Source organism: Epargyreus clarus, unplaced genomic scaffold (genome assembly GCF_041222505.1).
Source record: "Epargyreus clarus isolate Ecla_fem2 unplaced genomic scaffold, WU_Ecla_fem_2.2 ptg000003l, whole genome shotgun sequence".
In the NCBI taxonomy this organism is placed as follows: domain Eukaryota; kingdom Metazoa; phylum Arthropoda; class Insecta; order Lepidoptera; family Hesperiidae; genus Epargyreus; species Epargyreus clarus.
Window position 1 is genome coordinate 14,053,640 of NW_027332211.1, and position 17,411 is coordinate 14,071,050.

The 17,411-nt window shown below is 35.4% G+C and overlaps 1 protein-coding gene and 2 non-coding genes across 3 annotated transcripts in view; 1 reads left to right on the top strand and 2 right to left on the bottom strand.

Annotated features, from left to right (window-relative positions):
• Window positions 1–1,627: 1,627 nt before the first annotated feature.
• Window positions 1,628–1,709, bottom strand: TRNAS-AGA (transfer RNA serine (anticodon AGA)). Its single transcript has one exon. It is a non-coding gene; the product is annotated as a tRNA-Ser (tRNA).
• An 856-nt stretch (window positions 1,710–2,565) lies between these two features.
• On the top strand, window positions 2,566–2,639 carry TRNAT-AGU (transfer RNA threonine (anticodon AGU)). The gene has a single exon. It is a non-coding gene; the product is annotated as a tRNA-Thr (tRNA).
• A 637-nt stretch (window positions 2,640–3,276) lies between these two features.
• Window positions 3,277–17,411, bottom strand: part of dnt (tyrosine-protein kinase Dnt) — a 53,697-nt gene continuing 39,562 nt past the window's right edge. Inside the window, exons 2-6 of the mRNA XM_073089972.1 lie at window positions 15,009–15,136; window positions 7,159–7,854; window positions 6,761–7,074; window positions 6,158–6,454; window positions 3,277–5,569 (exon numbers count right to left, since the gene is read on the bottom strand). Of these exons, the coding sequence (XP_072946073.1) occupies window positions 5,458–5,569; window positions 6,158–6,454; window positions 6,761–7,074; window positions 7,159–7,854; window positions 15,009–15,136 (1,547 nt within the window). The 3' untranslated portion in view covers window positions 3,277–5,457. The remainder of the gene's footprint in view (window positions 5,570–6,157; window positions 6,455–6,760; window positions 7,075–7,158; window positions 7,855–15,008; window positions 15,137–17,411) is intronic.

The following is a 17,411-nucleotide window of genomic DNA, read 5'->3' on the forward strand; positions in this document are numbered from 1 at the left end:
TATTTAATAAATTGAAAAGAATTTGGTATTTGTCGATAAAATTATCCTTACTTTACACAAAGGCTCCGACATTATGTACATATATGTAACAGGTAACAATTAACTTATATATAAAATTCTCGCCTCACAATGTTAGTTACCGTACTCCTTCGAAACGACTTTACCGATTTTCACCACATTTTATATGCATGTTCAGTAGGTCTGAGAATCGGACAATTTATTTTTCATACGCCTAAGTGATAAGGATAGTTCACCCTTAACATTTTTTTGTTTATATAGCAACACAACGTTTGCCGGTTTAGCTAGTAATATGTATATTATTGTGGATATTTCAAGATCCCCGGAAGTCTATTCCCACATCGCAAAAAGTTACCATTTCATGTTTAGTCCCCTATTACGTGATACACTTTCAACTTGCTTATTACCACTCAATGCCAAAGACGGATTGCGTATAACTTACTTTTAACGATGGATTAGAAATGAGGAAGTGGCCTAGCATTAAAATTAATGACGTCACCATAAATATCACCATTATTCTTACAAAAACTAGTGCAACTCTTAATTTGGCATGATTGTCTAGTGGAACCCTTCTGATGGAGACCAAACTTGACTCCTCCATATTATTATGGTCAGACCTGTTTCAAGACGCGAAGATTTATACCTCTATTTCACTCAAACACCTTAATTGATTGAGTTTTCTAATGGAATTCAATTGTTAAGTAAAAAATATAGGTTTTTATTCAACACGCAATGAGAAGCCTTAGGTGGACAACAAGTGATGAATCACGGACTTAATAAGGTCCTGTGCAATTAGTTTGAAATATGTTTAAATCCCTATTTCTTTTTTACGACAAATTGGCCATTTATCGTGTAGTTAGGCACTCAACTTATTTTATTCTAGAAAATATATTAATTGATTTTGGTGTGAATAACCTAAGATTAGTCTTATATTAGTTATACGGGTACCTACTACTCTAATCATAAATATTGCTTAGCTATCTAAATTGAATTCCAGTCCCGTGATAAACTGTTTTTGAACTACCAGATATATATTCGAAATAAATAAGTCGCCACATAAGTACGTAAGTAGGTACATAAGAAACATCACCGTGATATGTAGCCAGGTAAGCCAGGTAAGGTAGCAAGAAGGTAATTTAAAAAGCAATCAATTAAAATAAGAAATAAAAACCACACCAGTACCTAACAAAGTGATTTTTTCCAATTTTTTTTTTAATAATCGTAGGTATCATTAGCAAATTCCCAAATAGCTCTCGTTATCCAGGGTACCATCCCTCAATAAAAGGTAAATGACCAAACAGCCATTCATATGCGGTAATTAATACAACCCAAATAAGGGCTCGACTCGTTTTCCACATCATTAAAACAGCGGTGGAGCATAAAAATAAGCAAATAAAATGTACTTTCTAATAATTAAATCCCTTTTTAAATCTTAATTTAACTGCGTGTTTTTTATATTTGTTTTTTTAATTTTTATGATTGTTTTTTTAATTGGCATGTTGTATGTTTACGCACATTTTTGCAAAGTACACAAAACATTAATAAAACTGCATAAAAGTGGTAAAAGAGTAAGACGTTTTATAAAATATGGAAACGGAAAATGAATTAACGCAGTCGGTAGGATTCGAACCTACGCTCCCAGAGGGAATCTGATTTCTAGTCAGACGCCTTAACCGCTCGGCCACGACTGCCACATGCACAAGAATAAAAAAGTGAGACCAATACAACATGTACATTTTATAACAGTAATACATCAGGTATTACGTAGATAAATATTTTGAGTTCGTGATAAACACATATGTATTCTTTATTGTAAGGTATTTAGTGAGGCGACTTAAAAATACGACTCGTCGTAAGTAATTATAAAGCCTAGAGCCCTAGACTTAATAATGGGTTGACAAAAATCATGGGTTGACAAAAGTCATGAATAAAGATAAAATAACTTCCATCGTCAAAAGTGTTTTTGATATATTAAATCATGAACATAAGTATTTATGTTCATGATTTAATATTAATTTCCATCGCTTGCATTATTAAGGACTGGAGCAGCAACACGAAATGAATCGCCAACTCATCACCTATTTATTAAGAGCTCATAGAGCTCTTATTTTGTGAATCATCAAAGCGTCATCTCTCATGACGTCCGAGTACATTTTACTAATTCAAAATGAAGCCTTTATCCTTTTTTGTACAAGTGACGTGTAATATATATTGATGTGTAATTATCTATAATCAAGCGATTTTCTGTTATAGGAACCAGTTCAGCAAACTTTGCCCACCTTCATCATGCATTTGTGCAATACGAAGTATACTTTAGGCTGCCTACATCTACCCATATCTTATGATAATAAATAATTATGTGATACAAAGTTCTATATTAAAATACCGAGATAAACAAATACTAAATTATTTATTTTTATTATGGGTATGGGTATAAAATAACTTTAAATAATTAATATGTCGAATAAATGAACTGCCGTGTGATAACGAGTGTCATATAATAATACCTATGCCCCGTATATCGTATTTTCGCCACGTTATGTGTAAGGCGCCGTGGCTTAGTTGGTTAAAGCGCCTGTCTAGTAAACAGGAGATCGTGAGTTCGAATCTCGCCGGGGCCTTGTATGTTTCATTTTTTTACCTTTTTATTATTAGTCTATATTTTATTGCATTAACGACGCGTTGCCTAAAGCCTTACCAACCATCAAATTTATAGCTAAAAATTTAATACAAGGAAAAATATTAGGTTTTTTACGTACATTTTTTTTTAATACTTCAAGGTTTATTTTCATTTTATTAAGTACCTCTTTCAATGTCCGAGTAAGACAATAAGGTACTTTTAATAACGAAGAAACGTCCTTCCATGCGTATATATATTCCTTCGATGAAACCCATAAAAATATGGGAATTAAAAAAAATATATACTTCGTTTTTTTGGGATCAATGGAACGCTGTCGGCGTTATTTATATCGGAGTTATATTATTATTTGCTTTATGACGTCACATAATGAATAAACATATTTAGACGTACCTTAGCAACACAAATATCTGGAGCCGTTGCAAAGAATTTAATGACCATTACTGTATCAGTCATCTTTACATTTTCTCCTTTCATAAATCCAACGTTCATGATCAATTTTATTAAACAGTTAAAAAAAACTATAAGTATTAAGAGCGTAAAAAAATTTAAACTATAAGTTTTAAGCACGTGAAATATTCTGAAGATGTAAAAATTGAAGGATAAAAATAAAAGTTCAGTTCAATATAATCAATCGTATATTGACATTAAATTTCTCGTGTATAATTATATTTACACATGTACAAACGTCATAAATAACTGCCTCGACTTACATACACATACTTATTCAAACAAAACGTCGTAAATCTTTCTTGTCGCTATTATTTTAATATATACAATGTACAAAGAAATATTAAAGAAATATTCTAAAGAAAGTACACGCGTAGGTACATATGGTTTTAAATCGGAGCCAAATTTTGAATAATAGAAAACAAAATGAACAGAAATACAAATATGGATTTGTCGTAATGCATTGCGTACGATTTTATAAAAACGATATCTTGTTAAATTATAAACAGACACTTATTTTTTATAAATTTATAAAATCATTAACATTTTTTAACTTTTAACCACGTTTTTATTAGCTTGACCTGTATCTATGTATGTATGTGTGTAACGGAATATTTGAATTTTACTCGATTTTTACCCACTTTGAACGGTCCGATTAATTTAAAATTTTGAACAATTATCAACAACCGATGACAATACACTATTTTAATAATGTTATCCCATTTTCCTATTAGGATCGTCAGGAATCAGGATCAACGATTTTCCTTGTGCGATTTTAGTGTGGTTTTTAGTTTTTAAACTATAATTATTATTTTGCAAGCATTTACATGATCAGAGGGTTTAATATTTTTAAGTGGTTATATATTTATGTAAAACATAAAATACCATGACGGACGATGTTCAAGGTAGCCCAATTTTATTTATAAAACAACAAAGGCTCAAACATTCGTTGGCACAAAATCAACATTAATTTATTTGGCACTGAACTTGTTTTATGAAGGCAAAAATAATGTTTACAATTCTTGTTACGTACGAAAAACTGAGTGCTCGAAAAGTTTCCTATGAATAACATTGATGCTAATACAGTCTTAGTGAAGTACGAGTAAAACAGCTATAAATTAGGGATGCATCTGATAGCGATATCGATACCGATATACATGCGATATCGTTGGTTTTCCGATATATCGAAAATAACGATATAATTTGTCGATACACCGATCGGTATCAGCAATATAGTTTAAATTTCGCGCTCTAAACATATATCATGTAAACTAATTTCATTATGCTGCCATAAAATATAATTTTTATTTATATTTTGTTACGTTACAATTTCCAAATTTCATTAATTACCATTCTACATAAATATTATAGACCCACAGCCCTTTCGTCTTTTTGAAGCCTGCTATGTATCGGTATCAGTATTAGTATCGTATCGTTAGAATACGTATCGATATTATCAATGCATCCCTACTATAAACATCTATAATAATATTTTCATAAAATCTGAGGCACATTCATTATACGTATCTTAGTTTAGTATTTACATCTTTTAGACTAATATGGCAGTACTGAGGTTTCAAATAATATTACAATACACAGTCGGTTAACCGTCACACATTTGGGATTTTTATCACTATTTATTTGTGTCGCGCCTTTTGGAAATTCTGTTTGATTTCAAGATATAAGAAAAATCTACATTTACTATAAAATTAAATGTTTTTTTGTGACCTTTTGCCGTTGTTAACAACTAGATAGGGATATTAAGTACAGTAGTTACAGGTCTCAGGTTAGATTTGGTCAGCTCTACAATATAAAATATTATATCAGAATTAGACTAAACACATCAGATAATTTATAATTTAGTAATTCTAAATTATCTGATGTGTTTAGATGTTTATATATTTAAAATTTTATTGTTCAATGTTCTCTACAAAAATGAAGTATATACAACACGTTATAGTTCATCTGTGTAGAAAACATTTGTGTGGCTACATTTTCTTTATTGCTCCCCAAAAATTACATTCAAACATTTATCATTTTACGCGGCCATAAATAATGTAGCTGAACCAGCTGGCAAGTAGACTTCAATAACTCTTGAAACTAAACAAAATCTCCACAGCGTTTCAGAGCGAGGGATAAAAATACACAAATATGTGACGTACACGTCATAATCTATAATTTACAATCAATAAACTTTATAATATAATATAAAAATCAGTCTCTACGAATTTCGGATCACCGAACGGCGTACCACTGCGGTCTGCGGTAACATCACGTCACCATCACCACACATTTCACTTTAAACTATTTTATTGTCGTCTTTGGGTTGTCTTTTAGTCTTTGAGGAATGCTTAGACGAATCTTGTGAGCTGCGTGTGGAAATCCCGTAGGAAGATCTGGAGCTGGGGCAGCGTGGGTCTGTCGTCTGGGGACATCGCCCAGCAATACGCCATCACCGCGAACCTAGGGAAAATAAACGGTTATCAGTCAACCCATTAAGGTGCGCCGCGCACGTACAAGATGTAAGACGATCTTTGCACGAATAGTTCTTAGAAAGCTATGCCATTCTTTAAAAAAGTTTATTATCGTTATATGGTATTACTCTCATGGTTTACTTAAAAATACTTTAAAAATAATACATGCTTAATGACATGACTCATTGATAGTACAATTGTATTTATGGACATTATAAAATATATTTTATTTAAAGTATATAATTTAATGTAATATAAAACTCAGGAATTCAAGACATTATTCCATCTTGAAAGGTCGCTGTTATTGCAATTAACTAATTTTATGACGAGACATCTCACAAAGACTATACTGATAAACAAAATTAATAATGATAAAATCTTAAATTAAACAGATGTCAATACAAATTATACTTCTCTAACGGTCTAACGGTTAAACTGACTACCAAATGTGTCGTCGTTGCCGCCCATGGACATTCAAGTAAAAAAAGTCCTGTATAGACTTCCATGGCATAATTGCATGGCATGACATTGCTATCGTTGTAAAATAATATATGTAAATTAAAACTATTATACTCACAATTCATCAGGACAGTTCGCTGGTTGCTGCAACCGGTACCCGTCTCTCAAGTACGCTGCAACCTCAAACGGATCCACTTCCGCGTACGGCTGGTGTGCTAACGTCGTCAGTTCCCAAAGCAACACCCCCAGAGCCCACACGTCAGCTGCCGGGCTGAACTGCCGTTTGGACAGCGCTTCCAACGCCAGCCACTTGATGGGCCGGTTCTCGTTATCGCCCAGACAGTGGTAGTCTCCAGGGAACAAGTCCCGGGATAACGCATTATCGGCGATCATAACACGAAGATTTTCGTCCACCCTGTTGAAAAAAACGAAATTGTACATTCAAAATACTAAAATCATCTAGAACGAATAGCTTTTTAACTGAACGTAATTATTATGCAACTGAAACTTCAAATTATGCTTGTATAAAAATTGTTTCTTTTCCTAGTAGTGAAAGGCTGTTTCTACTTTGAAGAGTACAAGCAAATATTCATACAAGATAAAGCTGAATTTAGTACCAAAAGGATCGATTTCAATATGATAGGCTCCTATTAGAACCGTCAGACTTCTTTTGTAATATACGAGTATATAAATGTGGAAACTAAATAAATGCTTAACTTACACACAATTCCTCGCCGCTACGTCTTTGTGAAGTACGTGTTGCGTGTGCAAGTACGCTAGGCCGTCTAGGGCGTGTAGTGCCATTCGCACAACATGCTGTGTTGTCAACGGAGGTGGTGGCGCCACTCCGGCAGCGCCACCAACCGTCACACCGCGACAAGCAAGCAAAAACTGTTTCAGGTTCCTCCACCCAGCGCCCCAGGGGTACAGCAAGAAGGGAGCTGTTTGATCCTCGATGCTTACACCAAGCACAGATAACACTCGCTCATGATGGAGTCCGTACAGCATACACCCTTCTTGAAGAAGCAGTGATACCTATAACAAGAGTGATCATGAGATTTCTATCGAAAAAATAAATACTGTAGAAGAATATGAATAATTGTGCGTAAAATATATTACCTGTACTTGTGAAGCATGTTCAGCAACGGTCTTGACAAGAACTTCTTGCTCTCTCGCCTCCTCATCCGCATACGTTCCTCTGTAGACCCTTCCAAAAGTACCTTCCATGGCCACCGATCGTAGCCGGACACGACACCTCTGTATCGTTAACTCTGCAATTCTTTGTTGTAGATCTCTCGCCCTTTCCTCGGCCGCTGCGGCAGGCAGTGAAGTTGGTCGGCGATAGCTGGTGTAACTTGCAGCCGACTTGCATGATGAATCCGGTAAGAATGCATGGGCATCCTGTTCGTCGCTACGCGCACGCCGTAGTTTTCTGGCACGGGCACGACACGCCGCTGCTGCCACCGCCGCTATAAGCAGCACGCCTCCAGCGCAACCAGCGCCAGCGTAGAAAATATCCGCTGACGTTGGAGCATGTGCATTGTCCACTTTAATAATCTGCTGTGGCATATCTTTCAGACAGATTTTCCGTCGCTTGAAGTGCAGCGCTGTCGACGAGGAGCCAGTGGACACATTCAAAGATATAGTGACGTCGGCCTCAGCGGCCACTAAGCGCGTGCAGCGCAAGTCCACTCGCCACGTTTGCGGCTCCGTTGGCACAAATCCTTCGCTTGAGATGTTAAAGGTTGGTGGGTGCAACGCCCCACGTTTCGATGGCTCGTCGTAAACCACGTCGACGTGAAGGGAATACGGCAACTGCAACAAAAATAAAGTCATGAATTTCTTCCCAATTTCATTTTAATGATATTTTATGCAATTCGCTTCGTGTAAAACGTATTATTAATTATGCTTTTCGCCACATGAAGCGTTTTAATCCACTTCATCTAAAACAGGTTTACTTCATCCTGTTTCTTAAAAGGAGACGCTTTTCAAAATCAGTGTTGTGACAAGCCCGATAAAGAGCCGTCCAAATCACCAGTACATTCCTAACGGTACAGTCACATCGCGATATAACTGTTTCAGTGCACGATTGACGGACGGTCTGACCTAAACGGTCCATATGGGCATGTCAAGCGGATCAAATGTCGAATGTGATCCGTGGGAGCACGAACAGGGCTCCTTTGTGGGCACTGACGAGCTTGGTTCACTGATACAAATGATGCAAATCTCGAATTGAATTTAAAACATATGTAAGTTGTATCGATTTCGTATTCCGTACACGCAACTGTGTGTAGTTAACCTGCCATTAAGCCATGTTTGTGATTTATTTCGACACTAACAAGACTAACTTTGAACATTATACACATTGTTTACTACTAAGAAATTCCAAAATTGAAATAAATCTGCAAACTTATATAGAAGCTGAATTTGACAGGACATTAACGTAAATGTAGAGATCTTTTTTAATCGTCTTTATTATTCTGTCTGATTAATTAGATATCATGAATATTTTTTTAGATATTAGTTTAATTTTCGTTAAACCTTGATTTAAAATTACAAAAATGCCTTATTAAATAATTAATTAGAGCAATTATAAATTAAGATGTCACATAAATAATTTTGTACAATTAAATAATTAACAAAGCATAATAATTAGTGTAATTTAAAGTGTACAACAGTCGTAATTTAAACAATTGTACCCTCAATGTTTATAAACCTTCTTAATTCACTTCCGGAGCTTATAGCGTTTATACGCCTGTGTACAAGACCAACAAATCTTGACTAACTATTTACATAACGCCTACATGTCGGTACTTTCAACTATAAAGCGGTTACTCAACAAAAAACAAACTCATTATAATCTACTAATCAACGCGGCGACTTGAATGGAAACGCAAACACTATAGGCCCTTTGCGGTACTGTATGCTGGCTTATTAAATATTGCTTAACATTCGTAAAAGAATAACATCTAAGGCTTTGATACACGTCTGAACAATGTTGTCTGAAAAATCTGCATATTATTTTAGGGACAGATTAATTAATCGTTGAACAATTTCCGCTACAAAACGTATATAAAACATCTACAGAATAAATATTATATTTTAAGAAAACATAAATTATGCTCTAATTAACAAGGTATCTTAAAAGCTTGATTTTCTATTCAACGAGTTTCGGATGACAATGTCCGTCCAAAATCTGGCCACTATATCACAGCGGTGAAATTTGATATTACAATCCAATGGAACAATATTGGAATTCTTTTCGGACCTGCTTAAGACTATACAAAGTAGAAATTTAGCTGTCAAATAGGACTAAATTTCGTCAATCCCATCGGAAACGGACATCCGCAGCGCTAAAGCAGGAAATCTCCGAAACTCGGTTGAACTACGGTTGAAACTTCCGACAATTCGTATAGAACAAAGACTATGTACGCAACATATCATTTAGCTATCCTGACCGCTTCATCAGGGGCGACAAAGCTGGCAAACTACGTGTGATCTACGAATAGGTACCGTATACATCGAGCACATCGTAGGACATCCCGAAACTTTTAAGGAATTTCATGCATAGAGCTATATATTAACAACTATATATGCAACGATCATTTAGCCCCACACCGCTTCATCAGAGGCGGCAAAGCGGGTAAACTACGCCTGCACTACAGATTGCCTACACGCATCGCCCCGTAACTTACGACGAATTTCGTGCATAGAGAGCCATAGCCTAACAATTGTATGCGCAACGGGTAATTTAGCCTAACCGCTTCATCAGAGGCGGCAAAGCGGGGCAAACCGATCCGTAGGTGCGACGTGGCCTCTAATTAAATATTATCACTCGACACGGCAGCGGCAGTCGGCGCGCACAAACAATGGCGATCGCTCATCGGCGCTAGTTAACGGCTTCCCAAATATTTGCTCACCGTCAAAGGCGCCGACTAGGGTTGTACCTTATGTAGATAACTACGGAAAAATATATAAAATGCATGCATTTTGTTTGGGATTTTTGATTAATGTACTTTGTCATTTATGTTTAGACTTGGAATGGACTCCAAACTAGTTTTGACATATGTTAATAAAATTATTGCAACCAGGGGAACACATGTTTCTGAATTTCTTAGCCTTAGTAGGTAATGGTAAATCGTCAATGAACTTCCCTAAACCTTTGGTTATTTTGAAAACTTTAAATAACGCTCGAGTGTCGTGTTATGTTTTGATCCTGTTCTTAGAAAATACGGAAATTTTACGATTTACTAAATAAAATATTAAAATAACATCGAAACCTAATCAAAATCATATATGTACAATTTGTTCTAAGTGACAACCCTGACGGTAAATAAGGGAGCTGCAGGGCTGGCGATCAGATAGCCGGAAAGCAAGATGTGATAAGAGATCGCAAACGCCGCCTTCCTCTGTGTTCGCCGCCCAATAGAGCCTTGATAATGTACTTTACCGTGCTTAATAGGGCTTTATAAAGACAAAGGCTCTTCAAAGCTCTAATGTGTCTTTGGCTTTTCTAAGCTCTAATGTGTAAAGTAGCGCGGTTCTAGCCATTTACCTATTATTCGTAGATCATAGATGTATCTGTGATGCATAAGATCTATATGTCTGATGTTTCATCAAAAAAGCCATAATGTACAATAGGCACTTCATTCTTCCTAATTTCAAACACGTTAAGTTCAATTATTTTATAAACTTAAATAAATAAAAGATGTAAGTTTGTCTTCACATAAAATCTATTCGACTGATGTATTACCAGTGTTGTTTTTAAGTTTTCCGTCAATGTTCTACGCATGGTTAGTACAATTCTCGTTATCTCAACTATCACATGTTTAATTCAGTTTTTTTATAAACAAAAATACAATTTCCAGTTAAACTAAAACAAACTCAGAGCTCAAAGTGTTCCATCTCGCTGCGTTGACTTGCAAATGTCGTCCTACATAAGCAATAGGTTTATTGACAAGTTCACTGAACCGCTCGAACTGTCTACAAATGGAAAGAAGAATAAACGTTTTCTGGACCAGTAGTTATAGATAAAGAATTGAATAAGTAGCTAAAAGAGGAAAAAAGAAAGGAAAATATATGAAACAATTGACAACTATTTTGCGTTGACCAAAGTTCGCAATTTTTAATCTTTATATAGAAACTATATGTTTTCGGGTAACAAAGTGGAATATCCAAGCCCAATAAATTGAATACCCAAGCTCACTGAAGTAACTTATTGCTTTTTACAAGTCGGTTTGGTCAATAATTGGCTTATACCGACAGAAAAAGCTAGGAAATAATAGATCAAAGATGGTATCGCACTATTAATAATATAATCTTGTGACCGTAGAAAAAAATAGTTCTTTTAAACTTATAGACACAAACATCTCTTTGATTCGTTTATATATTCGCTCCATTGCCTAATATTCGAAGGTGAAAAGATTCCTCTAAAACGATACTGGCCTTTGCGAACCTATGAAATGTAAATCAATAAATTTAAATTTAAATTAATGCAATCAATTCGGTTATTTGAACATCGGCTTAGACATCAAAGAAAGCGAAACAACATCGTTAAATAGTTATCTGCTAGATTTCTTTTACTTTAATACAAAAATATGTTTTCTATATTTGAGTATACCTATTGATTGAAAAAAATGGCGAATTATATAAAATTGAAGGAATGAACACACGTTAAAAGACTTGGCAGTTGTATATGGCAGGTAGTTGATAGTCCTTCTATAAAAGGTTCGACAACTCAACGCCAGACACACATTTCATGTGTATAATCAATATAATAGATCTAAGTATATGGCCGCCATTTTAAATAATGAACAATTTATAATGTATGTTTCTTTTTAAATAACATAACATACAGACATTTAATGTATTGTCGACTGATATTTAATATAGGTAAGTAATACCTTAGTTACATTTTATTCCTAAATTATGTTGGATGCTCGTTATTATCGAATAGTCCGTTACTATATCAATATAAATTATGCTGACTACTGACATATGAAAACTAATGTATTGTTTTAAAACAGACAAACTATTTATTATTCGTTTTAACTCGCACACAAAACGCGCAATACACGCAGTGTGTCCTCAGCCTTATGTGCCTTATAACTAAACCAGAATTGATTTAAAGTTATATGCTAAATACGAATGGAGAAAATAAATGCGCATAATTTTATATTTGGTTAGTGATGCAGGATAAACGGGCGTAGAGATCGACTAACGCAACATTTGCATAACAAGCACTGTCTTCACATAAAACATACATAACTTATGTATTACTATTAAAATGAGAAGGTTCTCTTTGAAGAAACCGAGGCCGTCTTCAATTATTCCAACCGATTTGAATATAGCTTTGATTTTTAGTATTCAACCATCGACATGATACTTTTAGATTTTTCCAATTAAAGTCATGTATTGAGCAAGATTTTAAACCACCGACATAATACTTTTAGATTTTAGTTCAAATAAATTCGAGTATTACTAAACAAGGTTTCTGTGGTCAAAGGTGAGTTATAAAATTGCCTAAGACTTCAATATACATATCAGTTCTTAAATATTGAAACCCAAAGGAATATGTCGCAAGGTTGATGTTATGCTGATCGCTTCTCTACAATATTTGTATGAACTTAGTCAAAAAACGTGACGCTTATTAGACAAATTATTTATGGAGTCTTATAGACAAGCTTATTTTTTGTGAAATAGATTTAACAAAAGTGAATGCTCAGTCTAACTTCTACCCAAATAGGATCCTCTACTAGACCAGTCAAAGATTTATGTTAGTAATCCAATGCTAATGCTAATGTCTTATATAAGTTGTTTGCCTCCCCCTACACTTTTGAAACCAGAAACAACATAGCGACAGCGCATAAACTGCTATTAGTAAATAAACAGTGTGGATAAATTCAGATTATTTCTACAAAGACTTCTATCATCTTTAAAATCTAAACCCAGAATATTTCCCCTACAATATACAACAGTCGAGTTGTGAGGTCGCCATTACATTAGCATGCTTGACTTGTACCAGGCATGTCTGGCGAAGTAATTGTTCAGTTAGTACCTATGCCACATTCTGAACGCCTCTTAATAAACATTCAAATTTAATACGGCTTATTTATGACCCCACGCCGTACGTTTTATGCGTCTAATGCCTTCCTGTAATTATTTTATACCTCATATAATTCCATGTTTGTTTTCTAGTGTGAGTATAGTGGGCGTTAATGGCTCTTATGACAAATTGCGGACAAAATATGTGGGTTCTCTCTGAGGATTTTAGATTTATGGACATCGTGTAAAGATATCTAAAAACAATTTTAGAATATTGTAAAGAAAAATTGATTTCTCGTAATCTTTTCAGTGAACCAAAATTACAAAAGTATTGCTTATCATTAGTGTCTAGTAGATATTAAGGCAACATTTTGGCCCTGAGAATCGAAATCAAAATTTTCTGCACAAACCGGTACAGTTCATCAAGAGTCATAGAGAAGAATAACTAGCTACTAATAATATAGTCAATGACTAGAAATTTAAATAAATAGCAAACGTGATCAGCGCTATCGATAATGTTAAATTTAAGCTGATTTGTGGCCATCTAAATTCAGATACGCGTCTACATTTCCATAAGAATGCTTGGACTGTTTGCATGGCAAAGAGGAGGTAGAGGTCTGTGGTTCGACTCTGGAGGCACCATCGTTGCTATTTCTGCTGCTTATACTGCCGTATAGTAAATATATTCCGGCAGAAATAACTTCCCTTATGGTCTTATACAGTAGTATAAGCCCTGGTATATCGTGATTTGAAAGGAAGTGGTAAGAGAGATATTTTTGTCCGAGTTGAGTTCTCAACTTTCGACCGACCTCATGGACTCTACAAACGTCTATAGGCGGCAGTTGTCACTGGCATGCACCAGAAAGACTGCATGCTCGTTTATTACATCAATATTACAAAAAAGACAGGCACCAGCATTTCCACAAGAATGCTCGGACTGTTTGCTTCGCCAAGAAGCATGGCGAACTTTGCAGCGAATTGGAAAAATAAACTTTGCCAAGTTAATTACCAGAGTTCCTCTACTTCGTTAAAACACTCGAAAAATACAAACGGACGCTGAAGAAAATGTAATCCCACGACCGAGTTCGCTCGTTCATCTAATTTAAAAGTTTTGCATCGTCTTGCTCTGTTATTGCTGGGCGATGCCATAATTATGACGTCGTATTTTACAATCATATGGTAATAAGTTATATAGTAGCAAATATTTGAAAAATCAATTGTTAAAAGTCAAACTATTTCAAAAATGTACAACTAATATAATAAGTGTAGGAGAATCAGATCAGATCATAAATAACTATTTCATTGCAAAAGCGCGAACTATTACACCAAAACATTTGTCCCTACTAGTTTGTCGTACATAGCAGTCATTACTTGTCGGTAAAAAGAAAATCATTTTCAGAAAAGCTACACACATTACTTAATGGTGAAAAGAAAACCGTTATACGTGCCCTACATACCTTACAGTCTACCATTATGTTCTCTAATATTTCTTCTTTAGCGGAACCTACACATAGAACGCATTTATGGCCTACTTCAGCAGAACTATAATACAATCATAAGAGTTGCGTATGAGTTCCATACGAGGCATTCGCTCACACAGAACTGTGCCATAAAATAAATGGACTACATATTAATTTGCTATTCCATTTATAGTCCCCGTCAAACTGCTAGTCCGCTCTGAAGTTATTGCGCGTATGTGTAGTCAGAGAGTCAATGAGGTCGAACACAACTACAAGCATGTACGAAGCAACACTTAGGGTACACTAATGCAGCGATGTGCCCGTGCACAAGTTTGTTGCACAAATTATACCAAAAAACATTCAGGCTGTGTAGGATCGTTTCCTTTGTCATCACAAGAGCCCTATATTGATGAGACATGATGAGATGATGGTGCAACGTATGATAACTGGCTATTGATAACTCACCGGTCTTCTAATAAGGCTTTGCCAGGTGAAGTGCAGCTCCCCGATGGTGGCCGGCACGGGCACCACGAAGTTCAGCGCGTAGAAGTTGATCTGACCGTCGCGCACATAGAATAACTCTGCTGTTAGACCTGTGGACAATTGAAACAGTATAAGCTTTTACTAGTCACTTATAAATGCGTTACTTTGGCTAAAACGCTTCTTTGCAACTACTATTGGACACGAGTCTTTCTCTAGTACTAGAGAACGTCCAAAATACGTACAAGATATTTCTACGATGAGTACTGGTGGATAAAAATTCATATGGAGTAACAGCCAAATACCATGATAATAAATGATAACGACCAATCAACATCATACAGATAATTAAGCTATAGATTAATACCAGACATTCAGAGGTTGGTCATATAATATGATAAAAACAAATCACTTGTTTTAAATATCGCTTTGAACTTAAACTCTAATACCTACATCGTATTACGTTTCTAACCACTCAAGCGCATATTATCACGTAGCAACAAAACCAATCAATCGCCGGTAGTTGTGGGTCAAAACCGATCTATAGATTGGTGGCCGTCATCCACAAATCAATACACATCAATAGCGTAGAATATCGAACAAAAACAGAACATAGCACGCGTACAAAGGCGGCGAGATCTGAGGACGCCGGCACCACGCCACCTGTCCACAAATCATGGGAACAAGAGAAAAAACTAATCCTTATAAAAAGCACAAAACACGCGATCTGCTTCGGCTATCTTTAAGTGGAGTTTAGATATGGATGGTTGCTGCCTCAGACAGTTCTTGGAAGCTTTTACTGATAGGAACCAGTTCAGTTTCGCTAAACTTTAAAAAGTTCAGAGGTAATGTCGATGGTAATCTGCTTAGCGTAAAACAGCTAGCGAATGCTTTTAGTATTAAGATAAATAAATGTGGACATATATTATGATAGAAACTATTGTATTTCAAATAAGCTTCTGCGCTAATATCCGCTTGTGTACATCCCGTCTTACCCCGTGTTGTGAAATCCTGTAATTAAGCAGGAATATAAGAAAATAACTTATTTTAAGATTATAGGTACTCTTCATAAAACCTATTTTAAGATTATAAATACTCATGTCCCTAGAACTAGGAAGTCCTAGAATGTGCATACATTAGCACTCTGATTAAATGCTGATTAATGGAAGAATGAACGGGTTAGATGCAGATGCTGACGATCTACGAATTCTCAGAAGAGATTCTTATAGATATACTACCTACGATTTATATGCCACTTGTTCCGTCATTACTTTCGTAACATGGCATTATATTTTGGCAAAAATGTAAGATAAGGGTTATTTCATGTTAATTTCTTATTAATTAGCGAAATAAAATTGTTTACTGATTACATAGTTTTGTAGTTTTGCCAAATGCACCTAATATACCCAATTTTCAGGGATTAACGAGCATGCAATCCACCTGATGATAAGTGGTCGCAGCCGCCCACGAACATCTGTGCCCAATAGAACAGGATCTACTTGAAGCCGATCACTGATGCTACTACTGAAGACTAAGATGTTCGCTGCATACGAAAGTGAGCTGACATCCACACTCTTACGCCGGAACGCAAAACTGCTTCGCGCTAGAAATAGGTTACCATACTCGTTGTACCTTTCAAACATGTACATCTTATAGCGTAGTGCAGGTATCTATTCAATGCAGGTACATAAATACAAAGCTAATAACACGGACATCTCTAACTTCTCCGAAGTGAAGGCGAGCCGCGACTCGTTACCGCTATCACGTTACATCATTAACTTTATGAAACCTCGGTTGGTATTCCAGTAGTTCGTTGTCTCATTATTTTTGTCTCAGTTTTACCGCTGGTTCTCTCGCAAGAATAGTTTTTAGAAGATGTTTGTTTTTCTTACTTTTGACTGACAAAACGGTGTGGTCTGAATTAGCTCCAGCTCCACATGTACCATTACGTTAAGTTAACATTGTCAAAAACATTTTTTTTAAAAGATGTGTGTTATGGAGTTTCTTTCGCCGCTTCTTCTCCATAACGAAACACCTTGTGAAGTGGTGGTAGTTGCTTTGACATTCAAAAAGTGATCTGTAAAGAACCTATTTTGAATAAAAAAATTTGATTTGATTTGATTTGACTTATGTAAGATTATCTTACAACACAGGTGGTTAGAGAATTATTAAATATTGATGAAAAATGGAAACAATTTGAATACATTTGTATGATTTTTTCATTATGTAATGTTATTTATAAGAACTGCCATGCTGCTGTAATGGGTACCAATAAATTTTGAAAAAATGACAGCGTTTTACCATAAAAACACACGACATACAGTAAGAAATCAAATGAGAAAAAATCCTAGAAGAAAAAATCGAAAAAAACAAATTAAACAGTCCCTT